General features: G+C 50.6%; 1 protein-coding gene across 1 annotated transcript in view; it reads left to right on the top strand.

Moving 5' to 3' along the window:
* Positions 1–2,617, top strand: part of eda2r (ectodysplasin A2 receptor) — a 28,285-nt gene extending 25,668 nt beyond the window's left edge. Inside the window, exon 11 of the mRNA XM_043705266.1 lies at positions 1,760–2,617. Coding sequence (XP_043561201.1) covers positions 1,760–1,773 — 14 coding nt within the window. The 3' untranslated portion in view covers positions 1,774–2,617. The remainder of the gene's footprint in view (positions 1–1,759) is intronic.
* The last annotated feature ends 18,609 nt before the right edge of the window (positions 2,618–21,226 follow it).

Here is a 21,226-nt window from a genome sequence, read left to right as displayed (position 1 = left end):
AGTGTATCATTGGTGAAAACTTCATGTCTTTCTCAGCTCCAAGCTCATCCTCCCAATCCCCTTCCTTTTTGCTACCTGTTGTCTGCCAGCTGTAACCTTCAGCATAATCATAATCCTTTTATGCAATACTCACCCCACAAGTCCAATGCACTGCTTTGTAGTTCACCAACATTCACATTTCACCCCTCCCTATATGTTTAACCTAATTCAGCCTGCTTTGAGACTTACTTTCTGTTCTGTAAACCGCACACTCTGACTCTTTCCCTAAACTTATTTTCTCCCCCAGAAACCTCCTTATACCTATTTCTGAGTATTTAATCCTTCCACCTGCTGAATATTTAATGGTTTTCCCTGCTAAGGCAATTAAATAAATGCAAGCTGTATTTCTTATATTCAGAAAATCAATTACCCACAAACCTGTACAATGCAGAAATACACGCACTTCTAATCTAATTAAGATATGGCCCTCTTGTTCTTACATCAAAGATAGTCATTTAGGAAGTTTACAATAATTAGTATTAGCATTAACTCTGTGTCCATCACCTAAAAAAGGAATGAAAGTTGCTTACACTTATTTATGAATCACATCAAAGTCCAATGTCACTCATTCACTGCCACTAATGTCCTACAATCAGCTAAAAGATAATTACTCAGCTGATCTATTTCTTTAATTGGAGGAACAATAGCTTTCGGAGCGCCGCTCCTTCATCAGGTGATATGAAAGCTAGTGTGCTTCCAGTTAAACCTGTTGGACTATAATCTGGTGTTGTGTGATTTTTAACTTTATACACCCCAGTCCAACACCGGCATTTCCAAATACACCCCAGTCCAACACCGGCATCTTCAAATCATGAGATCTATTTCTTGGCAGGTAAAGGAGAATCTGTTAGTCAGGACACCCTGATTTTCAAATAGTCTCAGAGTATTATTAATATCCTGAATTGGGTCTTGTTTTCAGCTCTCATCTAAATTGTAGAACTACCTTCAATACTCTACTGGAGTGTCATTGAATGATTAGAGCAGAGAATGATGCCTTTAAGCTTTTTGAGCCAATTTTGGCTCTCGGTGAAAGCTAATTAGCTAGCCCCACTTCTCCAACCCTTCTGCAACCACTAAAACCTTTCTGTCTTTGTGAAAGTATGGTGCCCAGAAGTGGACACTGTTGAGAATGAGCTACTGTTTTGCAATAATTCATCATAACTTCCTTAGGTTAGAGTATGAGATCAAGCCCAGGTATGATCATTGAATGTTTGTTGAAGATGTGCAATAAATGTCTAAATTGGATGTTACCAATTGAACCAAGCTGAGGTGCATGATTGTGCTTCCCAAGACATTGTCAAATTGGGAAATATCCAGAGGTCTGCTCTGTTGAACTAACCTTTCCAAGCATGGCCACTTAGTACTTTTATTGGCTTGGTCAATGAACTATCCTGGATCTTAGCTGATAAAGGCAACTTCTTGACCACAGATGGATTCTTGGAGGGTTCTCACATTGGGAGAAATTCTTATCAGGGGCTGAGGCAAATTATGGAGTTCAAGAAAATATGGAAGAGGAGGTAAAAGATGCAGAAATAGGTACAAGTGATGGAAAATCAGTGTTGAGAATTTGGAATAAATAGGGAACTGAAAATAAATGAACAAAGGAGGCTTTGTCTTTATTCATTACTTCCTGAAAATTAAATTAATGGAAAATTCCATTAATTCATCTCTCTAATCATATTTTTGAATTGTTTCTTTTTTTTTCCTGACTCTTCTGCAGGTGTGCACATTTAGCTCCTTCAGAGTTTGGTTGAAGCTTGGGAACTTAAGCTGAAGATCTTCCCATTGAGAACGAAGAGTTACAACATTTAGAAAATGGGAATTCCCAGTAAATGCTGAATGACATGAAGGGGCTTGAATCTCCTTTAGCTACTATGGCTCATGTTTCCAGGCAGTGATTCCTGAAGCTAGGAAAACCCATTGCCATTACACATCTTGGGTGAATCTAGTATTTCATCAAAATGGATCAAAAAATGGAGCGAATAATTTGTGACATTAAGGGTTCAGTTTTAATTCCGTGCTAACATGGTGAAATGTATCTGGAAGCTTCAAAGGGTTTGCACAGTTTGCTGTCAACCATGAGGATCAATTGATCTTTAGTAATATAAGCGATACAGGATCTTGTTACTTTCTTAAAGCTAAAAGGTGCATAAACAACTTGATTACAATCCTCAACTTGATCATCTGAGGCTGCATTTCTGTCTCTGCTCTTCCGATAATGTCTTTCTATAGTGGAATTAATTTTAAGATGATGCTGTTGTTTACCTTTTGTTGGTATCTACTGCTTTTACTTCAGCAGTCCCTGTATATACATATAGTAACAGCACCTGAAACGGGTCTAAAGAAACTCAGTCAAAATGCCTTATGAGGACTGATGTTATTTGTCTGCTTTAAACACAAACAAGTTCAAATTCCGATTAACTCTGTAGCAAACAAGATTACACACAGACTGGAGATCTGAAAGGCAAACTTAATACTGCGATCCAAGTCTGAAGAATTTAACATTAGATATTAGCAGTTTTTTGATAATTGAGTCGTTCATTGATGTAACTTTTTAAATTAAACAATGATTCGTAGATTTTTTGCTGTAGGAGTTGTTCATTTTAATACAAATGAAGAATGCAGTACAATCAAAATGAGTAAGATTTCTGACTCCCATCCAACCCCAAATGCTGTTGCTCTGAATTTTCTGGGAAAATATTGAGAAAATGCAACAAAACTTCTGTCAGATGCACTGACCATATTAATGACTCACCCTGTCTGAAACACTGGGATTTAAAGAGTCATCTATGTTACTTCTAGCTCAGCTTTGACTCCATTTGAGTGGTGAGATTGAATCATTTACTTGGCATTTTACCTCACTGTAGATTTAAAAATAAACTCTGCTTCCCTATTGCCAATTAAGTGAAATTAGATTCTTTTTAATCCAACCTGCTTCTCCCCTTTTCAAACTGGAAGGCAGTTCGTTGCCAGTTTTGGAGTTGGATTCCCATTGATGAAGTGCCAGGCTTCTCTCAGGATTAACAAGGGGCAAAATTCTGCCCGAGTTTGGTTATACCTCAAGTTCTGTTTCTTTCCTTACCCCCCAGAACTGCCAGTATGCCATTAAATCAACTTCCCAATCTAAATCCGAGAATTTCAGAGCCTATGGTTTCAGACTAGAGTTTGCAGGTTCGGATTAAGAGGTCGTTTTCCCTGTAGTAAATGACTTGTATGTTCCTTAAGGCATTAATTAATATAAAACCCAGACATGACCAACTCCCTGCCACTCGTAGTCATATAGTCAAAGAGTGCAGAAGAGGCCCTTCGGCCCATCAGATTTGTATCGATGTATTGACACTAATCTCAATTTCCAGCAGTTAGGCCCACAGCCTTGCACGTTATTACTTGAATAAAAAAATCTGGACAGTGACTGTTGGCAAAGATGATAATTCAGTCATTTTGCCATTTAAAGGTTCTTCCATGCACGGTGTGGCAGCGAGAAGCGAGAATGGTGCTTTCTTTGCAGCTTTTTTTGGTAGAATCCAGACTGTGTGGAAACTGGCAATTCGATCCGACAAGCCCACATCAACCATCCAAAGAGCATTCTGCCCACACCCCTTTACCCTATCCCTGTAACCCTGCATTTCCATGGGTAACACGCATAACCTTCACATCCCTAAACACTATGGGTGATTTAGCATGGACAATTGACCCAACCTGCACAACTTTGGACTGACCTAGTGTGTACACAAAATTCTTTGAACAAGATGTGCAACACGAATGAGGAATCAAACCCAGCATTTTTTAATCCAGGAGCAAACCCAGCTCCTTCTAACCAGGGAGTGACCCAACCACCTCCGGCGCAGGGATCGACCTCAGCCCCTTCTACCCAGGGAGTGAACCCAACACCTTCTACCCAGGGAGCAAACCCAGCACCTTCTAACCAAGGGGCGAACTTAGCATCTTCTAACCAGGACTGAACCCAGCACCTTCTACCCATGGAGTGAAACCAGCACCTTCGACCCAGGGAGTGAACACAGCACCTTCTAATCAGGGAGTAAACCCAGCACCATTTACCCAGGGAGTAAACCCAGCACTATTTACCCAGGGACCAAAACCAGCACCTTCTAACCAGGGAGCGAACCCAGCACGTTTTAATCAAGGAGTGAACCCAGCACCTTCTAATCAGGGAGTGAACCCAGCACCTTCTAATCAGGAAGTGAACTCAGCACCTTCGAAACAGGGAGCGAACCCAGCTCCTTCTAACCATGGAGTGAACCCAGCACCTTCTAATCATGGAGTGAACCTAGGACCTTGTAACCAGGGAGTGAACCTAGCACCTTCTCACCAGGGAGCGAACCCAGCACGTTTTAATCAAGGAGTGAACCCAGCACCTTCTAATCAGGGAGTGAACCCAGCACCTTCTAATCAGGAAGTGAACTCAGCACCTTCGAAACAGGGAGCGAACCCAGCTCCTTCTAACCATGGAGTGAACCCAGCACCTTCTAACCATGGAGTGAACCTAGGACCTTGTAACCAGGGAGTGAACCTAGCACCTTCAAACCAGGGAGCGAACTCAGCACCTTCTAATCTGGGAGTGAACCCAGCACCTTATAACCAGGAAGTGAGCTCAGCACCTTCCAGCCAGGGAGTGAACCCAGCACCTTCTAACCAGGGAGTGAACCCAACACCTTCTAACCAGGGAGTGAACACAGCACTTTCTAACCATGGAGTAAACCCAGTACCTTCTCACCAGGGAGTGAACCAGTACCTTCTCACCACGGAGTGAACTCAGCACCTTCGAAACAGGGAGCGAACCTAGATCCTTCTAACCATGGAGTGAACCTAGGACCTTCTAACCAGGGAGTGAACCTAGCACCTTCTAACCAGGGAGCGAACTCAGCACCTTCTAATCTGGGAATGAACCCAGCACCTTATAACCAGGGATTGAGCTCAGCACCTTCCAGCCAGGGAGTGAACCCAGCACCTTCTAACCACGGAGTAAACCCAGCATCTTCTAGCCAGTGTGTGAACCCAGCATCTTCTACCCAGGGAGCGACCTCAGCACTTTCTAACCACGAAGTAAACCCAACACCTTCTAACCAGGGAGCGAACCCAGCACCTTCTAACCAGGGAGCGAACCCAGCACCTTCTTGTCAGGGAGTGAACCCAGCACCTTCTTGTCTGGGAGTGAACCCAGCACCTTCTAGTCAGCGAGTGAACCCAGCATCTTCTACCCAGGGAGCAACCTCAGCACTTTCTAACCATGGAGTGAACCCAGTACCTTCTCACCAGGGAGTGAACCCAGTACCTTCTCACCAGGGAGTGAACCCAGTACCTTCTCACCAGGGAGTGAACTCAGCACCTTCGAAACAGGGAGCGAACCCAGCTCCTTTTAACCATAGAGTGAACCTAGGACCTTCTAACCAGGGAGTGAACCAAGGACCTTCTAACCAGGGAGCGAACTCAGCATCTTCTAACCAGGGAGCAAACTCAGCATCTTCTAACCAGGGAGTGAACTCAGCACCTTCGAAACAGGGAGCGAACTGAGCACCTTCGAAACAGGGAGCAAACCCAGCACCTTCTAGTCAGCGAGTCAACCCAGCAAATTCTAATCAGGGAGTGAACCCAGCACCTTCTAACCACGGAGTAAACCCAGCATCTTCTACCCAGGGTGTGAACCCAGCACCTTCTAACCACGGAATGAACCCTGGACCTTCTACCCAGGGAGCAACCTCAGCACTTTCTAACCATGGAGTAAACCCAGTACCTTCTCACCAGGGAGCGAACTCAGCACCTTCTAACCAGGGAGCGAACCCTGCACCTTCTAACCAGGGAGGGAACTCAGCACCTTCTAACCAGGGAGGGAACTCAGCACCTTCTAACCAGGGAGCGAACTCAGCACCTTCTCACCAGGGAGTGAACTCAGCACCTTCTCAACAGAGAGTGAACTCAGCAACTTTTTGTCAAGGAGCGAACCCAGCACCTTCTAACCAGGGGGTGAACCTAGCACCTTCTAATCAGGGAGCGAACTCAGCACCTTCTAATCTGGGAGTGAACCCAGCACCTTCTAACCATGGAGTGAACCTAGGACCTTCTAACCAGGGAGTGAACCTAGCACCTTCTAACCAGGGAGCGAACCCAGCACCTTCTAATCTGGGAGTGAACCCAGCACCTTATAACCTGGGAGTGAGCTCAGCACCTTCCAGCCAGGGAGTGAACCCAACACCTTCTATCCAGGGAGTGAACCCAGCACCTTCTAACCACGGAGTAAACCCAGCATCTTCTATCCAGGGAGTGACCTCAACACTTTCTAACCATGGAGTAAACCCAGTACCTTCTCACCAGGGAGTGAACCCAATACCTTCTCACCAGGGAGTGAACTCAGCACCTTTGAAACAGGGAGCCAACCCAGCTCCTTCTAACCATGGAGTGAACCCAGCACCTTCTAACCATGGAGTGAACCTAGGGCCTTCTAATCAGGGAGCGAACTCAGCACCTTCTAATCTGGGAGTGAACCCAGGACCTTATAACCAGGGAGTGAGCCCAGCACCTTCTAATCTGGGAGTGAACCCAGGACCTTATAACCAGGGAGTGAGCCCAGCACCTTCCAGCCAGGGAGTGAACCCAGCACCTTCTAGCCACGGAGGAAATCCAGCACCTTCTTGTCAAGGAGTGAACCCAGCATCTTCTACCCAGGGAGCGACCTCAGCACTTTCTAACCATGGAGTAAACCCAGTACCTTCTCACCGGGGAGTGAACCCAGTACCTTCTCATCAGGGAGTGAACTCAGCACCTTCTAACCAGGGAGTGAACCCAGCACCTTTTGTCAGGGATTGAACCCAGCACCTTCTAGTCAGGGAGTGAACCCAGCACCTTCAAGTCAGGGAGTGAACCTAGCACCTTCTAGTCAGGGAGTGAACCCAGCACCTTCTGGTCAGGGAGTGAACCCAGCACCTTCTAAACAGGGAGCGAACCCAGCACCTTCGAAACAGGGAGCGAACCCAGCACCTTCGAAACAGGGATTGAACCCAGCACCTTCAAGTCAGGGAGTGAACCTAGCACCTTCTAGTCAGCGAGTGAACCCAGCACATTCTAATCAGGGAGTGAACCCAGCAACTTCTAACCAAGGAGTGAACCCAGCATCTTCTACCCAGGGAGCGACCTCAGCACTTTCTAACCGTGGAGTAAACCCAGTACCTTCTCACCAGGGAGTGAACGCAGTACCTTCTCACCAGGGAATGAACCCAGCACTTTCTAACCATGGAGTGAACCTAGGACCTTCGAACCAGGGAATGAACCTAGCACCTTCTAACCATGGAGCGAACTCAGCATCTTCTAACCAGGGAGTGAACTCAGCACCTTCGAAACAGGGAGCGAATCCAACACCTACTAACCAGGGAGTTAACTCAGCACCTTCTAACCAGGGAGCGCTCCCAGCACCTTCTTGTCAGGGAGTGAACCCAGCAGCTTCTTGTAAGGGAGTGAACCCACCACCTTCAAAACAGGGAGCGAACCCAGCACCTTCGAAACAGGGAGCGAACCCAGCACCTTCTAAACAGGGAGCGAACCCAGCACATTCTAATCAGGGAGTGAACCCAGCACATTCTAATCAGGGAGTGAACCCAGCACCTTCTAACCACGGAGTAAACCCAGCATCTTCTACCCAGGGAGTGAACCCAGTACCTTCCACCCAGGGAGCGACCTCAGCACTTTCTAACCATGGAGTTAACCAAGTACCTTCTCACCAGGGAGCGAACCCAGTACCTTCTAACCAGGGAGCGAAGCCAGCACCTTCTTGTCAGGGAGTGAACCCAGCACCTTCTCACCAGGGAGTGAACTCAGCACCTTCTTGTCAAGGAGCGAAACCAGCACCTTCTAACCAGGGAGTGAACCCAGGACCTTCTCACCAAGGAGTGAACTCAGCACCTTCTGACGAGGGAGCGAAACCAGCACCTTCTAACCAGGGAACAAACCCAGCACCATCTACCCAGGGGGTTAACCCATCACCTTCTAACCAGGGAGCGAACCCAGCACCTTCTAATCTGGGAGTGAACCCAGCTTCTTCTAACCAGGGAGTGAACCCAGCATCTTCTACCCAGGGAGCGACCTCAGCATTTTCTAACCATGGAGTAAACCCAGTACCTTCTCACCAGGGAGTGAACCCAGTACCTTCTCACCACGGAGTGAACTCAGCACCTTCTAACCAGGGAGCAAACCCAGCTCCTTCTAACCATGGAGTGAACCCAGCACCTTCTAACCATGGAGTGAACCTAGGACCTTCTAACCAGGGAGTGAACCTAGCACCTTCTAACCAGGGAGTGAACCTAGCACCTTCTAACCAGGGAGCGAATTCAGCACCTTCTAATCTGGGAGTGAACCCAGCACCTTCCAGCCAGGGAGTGAACCCAGCACCTTCTAACCACGGAGTAAACCCAGCATCTTCTAACCAGGGAGCGAACCCAGCATCTTCTAACCAGGGAGCGAACCCAGCACCTTCTAAACAGAGAGCGAACCCAGCACATTCTCAACAGGGAGCGAACCCAGCACCTTCTCGTCAGCAAGTGAACCCAGCACATTCTAATCAGGGAGTGAACCCAGCACCTTCTAACCACGGAGTAAACCCAGCATCTTCTACCCAGGGCACGACCTCAGCACTTTCTAACCATGGAGTGAACCCAGTACCTTCTCACCAGGGAGTGAACCCAGTACCTTCTCACCAGGGAGTGAACCCAGCACCTTCTAACCAGGGAGCGAACTCAGCACCTTCTAATGTGGGAGTGAACCCAACACCTTATAAGCAGGGAGTGAGCTCAGCACCTTCCAGCCAGGGAGTGAACCCAGCACCTTCTAACCACCGAGTAAACCCAGCATCTTCTACCCAGGGAGCGACCTCAGCACTTTCTAACCATGGAGTAAACCCAGTACCTTCTCACCAGGGAGTGAGCTCAGTACATTCTCACCAGGGAGTGAACTCAGCACCTTCTAACCATGGAGTGAACCCAGCACCTTCTAACCAGGGAGCGAACCCAGCACCTACTAACCAGGGAGCGAACCCAGCACCTTTTGTCAGGGAGTGAACCCAGCACCTACTAACCAGGGAGCGAACCCAGCACCTTTTGTCAGGGAGTGAACCCAGCACCTTCTAACCAGGGAGCGAACTCAGCACCTTCTAATCATGGAGTGAACCCAACACCTTATAACCAGGGAGAGGGCTCAGCACCTTCCAGCCAGAGAGTGAACCCAACACCTTCTAACCAGGGAGTGAACCCAGCACCTTCTAACCACGGAGTAAACCCAGCATCTTCTACCCAGGGAGCGACCTCAGCACTTTCTAACCATGGAGTAAACCCAGTAACTTCTCACCAGGGAGTGAACTCAGTACCTTCTCACCAGGGAGTGAACTCAGCACCTTCGAAACAGGGAGCGAACCCAGCTCCTTCTAACCATGGAGTGAACCCAGCACCTTCTAACCATGGAGTGAACCTAGGGCCTTCTAACCAGGGAGTGAACCTAGCATCTACTAACCAGGGAGTTAACTCAGCACCTTCAAACCAGGGAGCGAACCCAGCACCTTCTTGTCAGCGAGTGAACCCAGCACCTTCTAACCACGGAGTGAACCCAGCATCTTCTACCCAGGGAGCGACCTCAGCACCTTCTAACCACGGAGTAAACCCAGCATCTTCTACCCAAAGTGTGAACCCAGCACATTCTAACCACGGAGTGAACCCAGCACCTTCTACCCAGGGAGCGACCTCAGCACTTTCTAACCATGGAGTAAACCCAGTACCTTCTCACCAGAGAGCGAACTCAGCACCTTCTAACCAGGGAGCGAACCCAGCACCTTCTCAACAGAAAGTGAACTCAGCACCTTCTTGTCAAGGAGCGAACCCAGCACCTTCTAACCAGGGAGCGAACCCAGCACCTTCTCACCAGGGAGCGACCTCAGCACTTTCTAACCATGGAGTGAACCGAGTACCTTCTCACCAGGGAGTGAACCCAGTACCTTCTCACCAGGGAGTGAACCCAGCACCTTCTAACCAGGGAGTGAACCCAGCATCTTCTACACAGGGAGCGACCTCAGCACTTTCTAACCATGGAGTGAACCAGTACCTTCTCACCAGGGAGTGCACCTACCACCTTCTAACCAGGGAGCGAACTCGGCACCTTCTAATCTGGGAGTGAACGCAACACCTTATAACCAGGGAGTGAGCTCAGCACCTTCCAGCCAGGGAGTGAACCCAACACCTTCTAACCAGGGAGTGAACCCAGCACCTTCTAACCACGGAGTAAACCCAGCATCTTCTACCCAGGATGTGAACCCAGCATCTTCTACCCAGGGAGCGACCTCAGCACTTTCTAACCATGGAGTAAACCCAGTACCTTCTCACCAGGGAGTGAACCCAGCACCTTCGAAACAGGGAGTGAACCCAGCACCTTCTAGTCAGTGAGTGAACCCAGCACCTTCTAACCAGGGAGCGAACTCAGCACCTTCTAATCATGGAGTGAACCCAACACCTTATAACCAGGGAGAGGGCTCAGAACCTTCCAGCCAGGGAGTGAACCCAACACCTTCTAACCAGGGAGTGAACCCAGCACCTTCTAACCAGGGAGTGAACCCAGCATCTTCTACACAGGGAGCGACCTCAGCACTTTCTAACCATGGAGTGAACCAGTACCTTCTCACCAGGGAGTGCACCTAGCACCTTCTAACCAGGGAGCGAACTCGGCACCTTCTAATCTGGGAGTGAACCCAACACCTTATAACCAGGGAGTGAGCTCAGCACCTTCCAGCCAGGGAGTGAACCCAACACCTTCTAACCAGGGAGTGAACCCAGCACCTTCTAACCACGGAGTAAACCCAGCATCTTCTACCCAGGGTGTGAACCCAGCATCTTCTACCCAGGGAGCGACCTCAGCACTTTCTAACCATGGAGTAAACCCAGTACCTTCTCACCAGGGAGTGAACCCAGCACCTTTGAAACAGGGAGTAAACCCAGCATCTTCTACCCAGGGTGTGAACCCAGCACCTTCTAGCCACGGAGTGAACCCAGCATCTTCTACCCAGGGAGCGACCTCAGCACTTTCTAACCATGGAGTAAACCCAGTACCTTCTCACCAGAGAGTGAACTCAGCACCTTCGAAACAGGGAGGGAACCCAGCTCCTTCTAACCATGGAGTGAACCCAGCACCTTCTAACCATGGAGTGAACCTAGCATCTACTAACCAGGGAGTTAACTCAGCACCTTATAACCAGGGAGTGAGCTCAGCATCTTCGACCCAGGGAGCGATCTCATCACTTTCTAAACATTGAGTGAACCTAGGACTTTCTAACCAGGGAGGGAACCTAGCTCCTTCTAACCATGGAGTGAACCCAGCACCATCTAACCATGGAGTGAACCTAGGACCTTCTAACCAGAGAGTGAACCTAGCACCTACTAACCAGGGAGTTAACTCAGCACCTTCTAACCAGGGAGTGAACCCAGCACCTTCTAAACAGGGAGCGAACCCAGCATCTTCTAAACAGAGAGTAAACCCAGCATGTTCTACCCAGGGAGCGACCTCAGCATCTTCTAATCACGGAGTAAACCCAGCATCTTCTACACAAAGTGTGAACCCAGCACCTTCTAACCACGGAGTGAACCCAGTACCTTCTACCCAGGGAGCGACCTCAGCACTTTCTAACCATGGAGTAAACCAAGTACCTTCTAACCAGGGAGCGAACCCAGCACCTTCTATCCAGGGAGCGAACCCAGCACCTTCTCACCAGGGAGTTAACCCAGCACCTTCTAACCAGGGAGCGAACCCAGCACCTTCTAACCAGGGAGTGAACCCAGCATCTTCTACCCAGGGAGCGACCTCAGCACTTTCTAACCATGGAGTAAACTCAGTACCTTCTCACAAGGGAGTGAACCCAGTACCTTCTCACCAGGGAGTGAACTCAGCACCTTCTAACCATGGAGTGAACCCAGCACCTAACCAGGGAGTGAGCTCAGCACCTTCCAGCCAGGGAGTGAACCCAGCACCTTCTAACCAGGGAGAGAACCCAGCACCTTCTAACCAGGGAGAGAACCCAGCACCTTCTAAACAGAGAGTAAACCCAGCATGTTCTACCCAGGGTGTGAACCCAGCACCTTCTAACCACGGAGTGAACCCAGCATCTTCTACCCAGGGAGCGACCTCAGCACCTTCTAACCACGGAGTAAACCCAGCATCTTCTACCCAAAGTGTGAACCCAGTACCTTCTCACCAGGGAGTGAACCCAGTACCTTCTCACCAGGGAGTGAACTCAGCACCTTCTAACCATGGAGTGAACCCAGCACCTTCTAACCAGGGAGTGAGCTCAGCACCTTCCAGCCAGGGAGTGAACCCAGCACCTTCTAACCATGGAGTGAACTCAGTATCTTCGACCCAGGGAGCGACCTCAGCACTTTCTAATCATGGAGTGAACCTAGGACCTTCTAACCAGGGAGTGAACCTAGCACCTTCCAGCCAGGGTGTGAACCCAGCACCTTCTAACCATGGAGTAAACCCAGCATCTTCTACCCAGTGTGTGAACCCAGCATCTTCTACCCAGTGTGTGAACCCAGCATCTTCTAACCAGGGAGTGAACTCAGCACCTTCTATCCAGGGAGCGAATCTAGTATCTTCGACCCAGGGAGCGACCTCAGCACTTTCTAATCATGGAGTGAACCTAGGACCTTCTAACCAGGGAGTGAACCTAGCACCTTCCAGCCAGGGTGTGAACCCAGCACCTTCTAACCATGGAGTAAACCCAGCATCTTCTACCCAGGGTGTGAACCCAGCATCTTCTACCCAGAGAGCGACCTCAGCACTTTCTAACCATGGAGTAAACCCAGTACCTTCTCACCAGGGAGTGAACCCAGCACCTTCTCACCAGGGAGTGAACCCAGCACCTTCGAAACAGGGAGTGAACCCAGCACCTTCTAGTCAGTGAGTGAACCCAGCACATTCTAATCAGGGAGTGAATCCAGCAACTTCTAACCACGGAGTAAACCCAGCATCTTCTACCCAGGGTGTGAACTCGGCACCTTCTAACCAGGGAGCGAATTCAGCAACTTCTAACCAGGGAGCGAACCCAGCACCTTCTAAACAGGGAGCGACCTCAGCACTTTCTAACCATGGAGTGAACCCAGTACCTTCTCACCAGGGAGTGAACCCAGTACCTTCTCACCAGGGAGTGAACCCAGCACCTTCGAAACAGGGAGCGAACCTAGATCCTTCTAACCATGGAGTGAACCTAGGACCTTCTAACCAGGGAGTGAACCTAGCACCTTCTAACCAGGGAGCGAACTCAGCACCTTCTAATCTGGGAGTGAACCCAGCACCTTATAAACAGGGAGTGAGCTCAGCACCTTCCAGCCAGGGTGTGAACCCAGCACCTTCTAACCATGGAGTAAACCCAGCATCTTCTACCCAGTGTGTGAACCCAGCATCTTCTACCCAGTGTGTGAACCCAGCATCTTCTAACCAGGGAGTGAACTCAGCACCTTCTATCCAGGGAGCGAATCTAGCACCTTCTAACCAGCGAGTGAACCCAGCACCTTCTAGTCCAGGAGTGAACCCAGCACCTTCTAAACAGGGAGCGAACCCAGCACCTTCTAAACAGGGAGCGAACCCAGCACCTTCTAGTCAGCAAGTGAACCCAGCACATTCTAATCAGGGAGTGAACCCAGCACCTTCTAACCACAGAGTAAACCCAGCATCTTCTACCCAGGGTGTGAACCCAGCACCTTCTAACCACGGAGTGGACCCAGCATCTTCTACCCAGGGAGCGACCTCAGCACTTTCTAACCATGGAGTAACCCCAGTACCTTCTCACCAGGGAGTGAACCCAGCACCTTCAAAACAGGGAGTGAACCCAGCACCTTCTAGTCAGTGAGTGAACCCAACACCTTCTAACCAGGGAGTGAACCCAGCACCTTCTAACCACGGAGTAAACCCAGCACGTTCTACCCAGGGTGTGAACCCAGCATCTTCTACCCAGGGAGCGACCTCAGCACATTCTAACCATGGAGTAACCCCAGTACCTTCTCACCAGGGAGTGAACCCAGTACCTTCTAACCAGGGTGCGAACCCAGCACCTTCTTGTCAGGGAGTGAACCCAGCATCTTCTTGTCAGGGAGTGAACCCAGCACCTTCTAAACAGGGAGCGACCTCAGCACTTTCTAACCATGGAGTAAACCCAGTACCTTCTCACCAGGGAGTGAACCCAGTACCTTCTCACCACGGAGTGAACTCAGCACCTTCGAAACAGGGAGCGAACCCAGCTCCTTCTAACCATGGAGTGAACCCAGCACCTTCTAACCATGGAGTGAATCTAGGACCTTCTAACCAGGGAGTGAACCTAGCCCCTTCTAACCAGGGAGCGAACTCAGCACCTTCTAATCTGGGAGTGAATCCAGCACCTTATAACCCGGGAGTGAGCTCAGCACCTTCCAGCCAGGGAGTGAACCCAGCACCTTCTAACCATGCAGTAAACCCAGCATCTTCTACCCAGGGAGCGACCTCAGCACTTTCTAACCATGGAGTAAACCCAGTACCTTCTCACCAGGGAGTGAACACAGCACCTTCTAGTCAGCGAGTGAACCCAGCACATTCTAATCAGGGAGTGAACCTCGGACCTTCTAACCAGGGAGTGAGCTCAGCACCTTCCAGCCAGGGAGTGAACCCAACACCTTCTAACCAGGGAGTGAACCCAGCACCTTCTAACCACGGAGTAAACCCAGCATCTTCTACCCAGGGAGCGACCTCAGCACTTTCTCACCATGGAGTGAACCCAGTACCTTCTCACCAGGGAGTGAACCCAGCACCATCTAATCATGGAGTGAACCTAGGACCTTCTAACCAGGGAGTGAGCTCAGCACCTTCCAGCCAGGGAGTGAACCCAACACCTTCTAACCATGGAGTGAACCCAGCACCTTCTAACCACGGAGTAAACCCAGCATCTTCTACCCAGTGTGTGAACCCAGCATCTTCTACCCAGGGAGCGACCTCAGCACTTTCTAACCATGGAGTAACCCCAGTACCTTCTCACCAGGGAGTGAACCCAGTACCTTCTAACCAGGGTGCGAACCCAGCACCTTCTTGTCAGGGAGTGAACCCAGTACCTTCTCACCAGGGAGTGAACCCAGCACCTTCGAAACAGGGAGTGAACCCAGCACCTTCTCGTCAGTGAGTGAACCCAGCACTTTCTAATCAGGGAGTGAATCCAGCACCTTCTAACCACGGAGTAAACCCAGCATCTTCTACCCAGGGTGTGAACTCGGCACCTTCTAACCAGGGAGCGAACCCAGCACCTTCTAACCAGGGAGTGAACCCAGCACCTTCTAACCAGGGAGCGAATTCAGCAACTTCTAACCAGGGAGCGAACCCAGCACCTCCTAAACAGGGAGCGACCTCAGCACTTTCTAACCATGGAGTGAACCCAGTACCTTCTCACCAGGGAGTGAACCCAGTACCTTCTCACCAGGGAGTGAAACCAGCACCTTCTAATCATAGAGTGAACCCAGCACATTCTAATCAGGGAGTGAATCCCACAACTTCTAACCACGGAGTGAACTCAGCACCTTCTAACCAGGGAGCGAACCCAGCACCTTCTAACCAGGGAGCGAACCCAGCACCTTTTCAACAGGGAGTGAACTCAGCACCTTCTAACCACGGAGTGAACCCAGTACCTTCTACCCAGGGAGCGACCTCAGCACTTTCTAACCATGGAGTAAACCAAGTACCTTCTCACCAGGGAGTGAACCCAGCACCTTCTCACCAGGGAGTGAACCCAGCACCTTCTCACCAGGGAGTGAACTCAGCACCTTCTCAACGGAAAGTGAACCCAGCACCTTCTTGTAAAGGAGCGAACACAGCACCTTCTAACCAGGGAGTAAACCCAGCACCTTCTCACAAGGGAGTGAACCCAGTACCTTCTCACCAGGGAGTGAACTCAGCACCTTCTAACCATGGAGTGAACCCAGCACCTTCTAACCAGGGAGTGAGCTCAGCACCTTCCAGCCAGGGAGTGAACTCAGCACCTTCTAACCAGGGAGCGAACCCAGCACCTTCTAACCAGGGAGCGAACCCAGCACCTTCTAACCAGGGAGCAAACCCAGCACCTTCCTACCAGTGAGCGATTCCAGCACCTTCTAACCAGGGAGCGAACCCAGCACCTTCTCACCAGGGAGTGAACCCAGCACCTTCTCACCAGGGAGTGAACTCAGCACCTTCTACCCAGGGAGCAAACCCAGCACCTTCTCAACAGGGAGCTAACCCAGCACCTTCTAACCAGGGAGCGAACCCAGCACCTTCTAAACAGGGAGCGACCTCAGCACTTTCTAACCATGGAGTGAACCCAGTACCTTCTCACCAGGGAGTGAACCCAGTACCTTCTCACCAGGGAGTGAACCCAGCACCTTCTAATCATAGAGTGAACCTAGGAATTTCTAACCAGGGAGTGAGCTCAACACCTTCCAGCCAGGGAGTGAACCCAACACCTTCTAACCAGGGAGTGAACCCAGCACCTTCTAACCACGGAGTAAACCCAGCATCTTCTACCCAGGGTGTGAACCCAGCATCTTCTACCCAGAGAGCGACCTCAGCAATTTCTAACCATGGAGTAAACCCAGTACCTTCTCACCAGGAAGTGAACCCAGCACCTTCGAAACAGGGAGTGAACCCAGCACCTTCTAGTCAGTGAGTGAACCCAGCACATTCTAATCAGGGAGTGAATCCCACAACTTCTAACCACGGAGTGAACTCAGCACCTTCTAACCAGGGAGCGAACCCAGCACCTTCTAACCAGGGAGCGAACCCATCACCTTCTAACCAGGGAGCGAACCCAGCACCTTTTCAACAGGGAGTGAACTCAGCACCTTCTAACCAGGGAGCGAACCCAGCACCTTCTAACCAGGGAGCGAACCCAGCACCTTCTAACCAGGGAGCGAACCCAGCACCTTCTAACGAGGGAGTGAACTCAGCACCTTCTACCCAGGGAGCAAACCCAGCACCTTCTAACCAGGGAGCAAACCCAGCACCTTCTCAACAGGGAGCTAACCCAGCACCTTCTAACCAGGGAGCGAACCCAGCACCTTCTAATCTGGGAGTGAACCCAGCACCTTATAACCAGGAAGTGAGCTCAGCACCTTCCAGCCAGGGAATGAACCCAACACCTTCTAACCAGGGAGTGAACCCAGCACCTTCTAACCACGGAGTAAACCCAGCATCTTCTACCCAGGAAGTGACCTCAGCACTTTCTAACCATGGAGTAAACCCAGTACCTTCTCACCAGGGAGTGAACCCAGTACCTTCTCACCACGGAGTGAACTCAGCACCTTCGAAACAGGGAACGAACCCAGCTCCTTCTAACAATGGAGTGAACCCAGCACCTTCTAACCATGGAGTGAATCTAGGACCTTCTAACCAGGGAGTGAACCTAGCCCCTTCTAACCAGGGAGCGAACTCAGCACCTTCTAATCTGGGAGTGAATCCAGCACCTTATAACCAGGGAGTGAGCTCAGCACCTTCCAGCCAGGGAGTGAACCCAGCACCTTCTAACCATGGAGTAAACCCAGCATCTTCTACCCAGGGAGCGACCTCAGCACTTTCTAACCATGGAGTAAACCCAGTACCTTCTCACCAGGGAGTGAACTCAGCTCCTTCTAACCAGGAAGCGAACCCAGCACATACTAACCAGGGAGCGAACACAGCACCTTCTTGTCAGGGAGTGAAACCAGCACCTTCTAAACAGGGAGCGAACCCAGCATCTTCTCACCAGGAAGCGAACCCAGCACATACTAACCAGGGAGTGAACCCAGCACCTTCTTGTCAGGGAGTGAACCCAGCACCTTCTAAACAGGGAGCGAACCCAGCACCTTCTAGTCAGCGAGTAAACCCAGCACATTCTACCCAGGGTGTGAACCCAGCACCTTCTAACCACGGAGTGAACCCAGCACCTTCTACCCAGGGAGCGACCTCAGCGCTTTCTAACCATGGAGTAAACCCAGTACCTTCTCACCAGGGAGTGAACTCAGCACCTTCTTGTCAGGGAGCGAACCCAGCACCTTCTCACCAGGGAGTGAACTCAGCACCTTCTTGTCAGGGAGCGAACCCAGCACCTTCTAACCAGGGAGCGAATCCAGCACCTTCTCACCAGGGAGTGAACCCAGCACCTTCTCACCAGGGAGTGAACCCAGCACCTTCTCACCAGGGAGTGAACTCAGCACCTTCGACGCAACGAGCGAACCCGGCACCTTCTAACCAGGGAGTAAACGCAGCACCATCTACCCAGGGAGTTAACCCAGCACCTTCTAACCAGGTTGCAAACCCAGGACATTCTAATCTGGGAGTGAACCCAGCACATTCTAATAATGGATTGAAACTACCACCTTCAAACCAGGGAGTGAACCCTGCACCTTCTAACCACAGAGTAAACCCAACATCTTCTAACCAGGGAGTGAACACAGCACCTTCTCACCAGGAAGCGAACCCAGCTCCTTTTAATCAGGAATTGAACCCAGCACCTTCTAACCATGGAGTGAAACCAGCACCTTCTAATCTGGGAGTGAACCCAGCACCTTCTAGCCAGGGAGTGAACCCAGCACCTTCTAACCAGGGAGTGAACCCAGCATCTTCTACCCAGGGAGCGAACTCAGCACCTTCTAATCTGGAAGTGAACCCATCACACTCTAACCAGGGAGTGAACTCATCACCTTCTACCCAGGGAGTGAACCCAGCACCTTTTAAACAGGGAGCAAACTCAGCACCTTCTACCCAGGGAGCGACCCCAGCACCTGCTAACCTGGCAGTGAACCCAGCACATTCTACACAGGGAGTGAACCCAACACATTCTACCCAGGGAGTGAACCCAGCACCTTCTAACGAGGGAGTGAACTCAGCACCTTCTACCCAGGGAGCGAACCCAGCACCTTCTAACCAGGGAGGAAACGCAGCACCATCTACCCAGGGAGTTAACCTAGCACCTTCTAACCAGGTAGCGAACCCAGGACATTCTAATCTGGGGGTGAACCCAGCACATTCTAATAATAGATTGAAACTACCACCTTCAAACCAGGAAGCGAACCCAGCTCCTTTTAATCAGGAATTGAACCCAGCACCTTCTAACCATGGAGTGAACCCAGCACCTTCTAATCTGGGAGTGAACCCACACCTTCTAACTAGGGTGTGAACCCAGCACCTTCTAACCACGGAGTGTACCCAGCATCTTCTACCCAGGGAGTGAACCCAGCACCTTTTAAAAAGGGAGCAAACTCAGCACCTTCTACCCAGGAAGCGACCCCAGCACCTGCTAACCTGGCAGTGAACCCAGCACATTCTACCCAGGGAGTGAACCCAACACATTCTACCCAGGGAGTGAACCCAGCACCTTCTAACGAGGGAGTGAACTCAGCACCTTCTACCCAGGGAGCGAACCCAGCACCTTCTCACCAGGAAGCGAACCCAGCTCCTTTTAATCAGGAATTGAACCCAGCACCTTCTAACCATGGAGTGAACCCAGCACCTTCTAACCAGGGAGTGAACTCAGCACCTTCTAATCTGGGAGTGAACCCAGCACACTCTAACCAGGGAGTGAACTCATCACCTTCTACCCAGGGAGTGAACCCAGCACCTTTTAAACAGGGAGCAAACTCAGCACCTTCTACCCAGGGAGCGACCCCAGCACCTTCTAACCAGGCAGTGAACCCAGCACATTCTACCCAGGGAGTGAACGCAACACATTCTACCGAGGGAGTGAACCCAGCACCTTCTAACCAGGGAGAGAATCCAACATATTCTAACCAGGGAGCGAACCCGGTACCTTCTACCCAGGGAGTGAACCCAGCACCTTCTAACTAGGGAGTGGACATAGCACCTTCTACCCAGGAGGCGACCCCAGCACCTTCTAACCATGGAGTGAACCCAGTACCTTGCTCACCATGTAGTGAACCCAGCACCTTCAAACCAGGGAGTGAACCCAGCACCTTCAAACCAGGGAGTGAACCCAGCTCCTTCTAATCAGGGAGTGAACCCAGCACCATCTAAACCAGGGAGTGAACCCAGCACCTTCTAACAGGGAGTGAACCCAGCACCTTCTCACCAAGGAGCGAACCCAGCACCTTCTAACCAAGGAGTGAACCCAGCACCTTTTCACCAGGGAGTGACACCAGCAACTTCTATTCATGGATTTAACACAGAACCTTCTAATCAGGGAGTGAACTGAGCATCTTCTACCCAGGGTGTGAACCCAGCATCTTCTAACCAGGCAGTCAACCCAGCAACTTCTAATCAGGAAGTGTACCCAGAACCTTCTAATCAGGGAGTGAACTCAGGACCTCCTACCCATGGAGTGAACCCAGCACCTTCTAATCAGGGAGTGAACCCAGCACCTTCTAATCAGGGAGTGAACCCAGCACCTTCTAACCAGGGAGTGAACCCAGCACCTTCTAATCAGGGAGTGAACCCAGCAACTTCTAACCAGGGAGTGGACCCTGCACCTTCTAACCAGGGAGCCAACTCAGCACCATCCAACCAGGGAGCGAACTCAGCACCTTTTAACCACGGAGTGAACCCAGCACCTTCTACCCAGGGAGTGAACCCTGCACCTTCTAATCAGCGAGTGAACCCAGCATCTTCTAACCAGTGAGTGAACTTAGCCCCTTGTACCCAGGGAGTTTACCCAGCACCTACTACCCAGGGAGTGAACTCAGCACCTTCTAACCACGGAGTAAACCCAGCACCTTCTACCCAGGGAGTGAACCCAACACCTTCTAACCAGGGAGCGAACCCAACACCTTCTAACCAGGAAGCGAACCCAACACCTAACCAGGAAGCGAACCCAACACCTTCTAATTAGGGAGTGAACCTAGCTCCTTCTAATCAGGGAGTGAACCCAGCTCCTTCTAATCAGGGAGTGAATCCAGCACCTTTTAACCATGGAGTGTAATCAGCACATTCTACCCAGTGAGTGAACCCTGCACTTTCTACCCAGGGAGTTAACCCAGCACCTTCTAACCAGGGAGTTGACCCAGCACCTTCTAACCAGGGAGTTGACCCAGCACCTTCTAACCAGGGATGGAACTCAGCACCTTCTTACCAGGGAGCGAACTCAGCACCTTTTAACCACGGAGTGAACCCAGCCCCTTCTACCCAGGGTGTGAACCCAGCACTTTCTACCCAGGAGGCGACCCCAGCACCT

Source organism: Chiloscyllium plagiosum, chromosome 15, assembly GCF_004010195.1.
Source record: "Chiloscyllium plagiosum isolate BGI_BamShark_2017 chromosome 15, ASM401019v2, whole genome shotgun sequence".
NCBI classification, from domain to species: Eukaryota; Metazoa; Chordata; class Chondrichthyes; order Orectolobiformes; family Hemiscylliidae; genus Chiloscyllium; species Chiloscyllium plagiosum.
The sequence above is the reverse complement of the archived record's forward strand: the minus strand, read 5'-3'. Positions and strand labels throughout refer to the sequence as shown.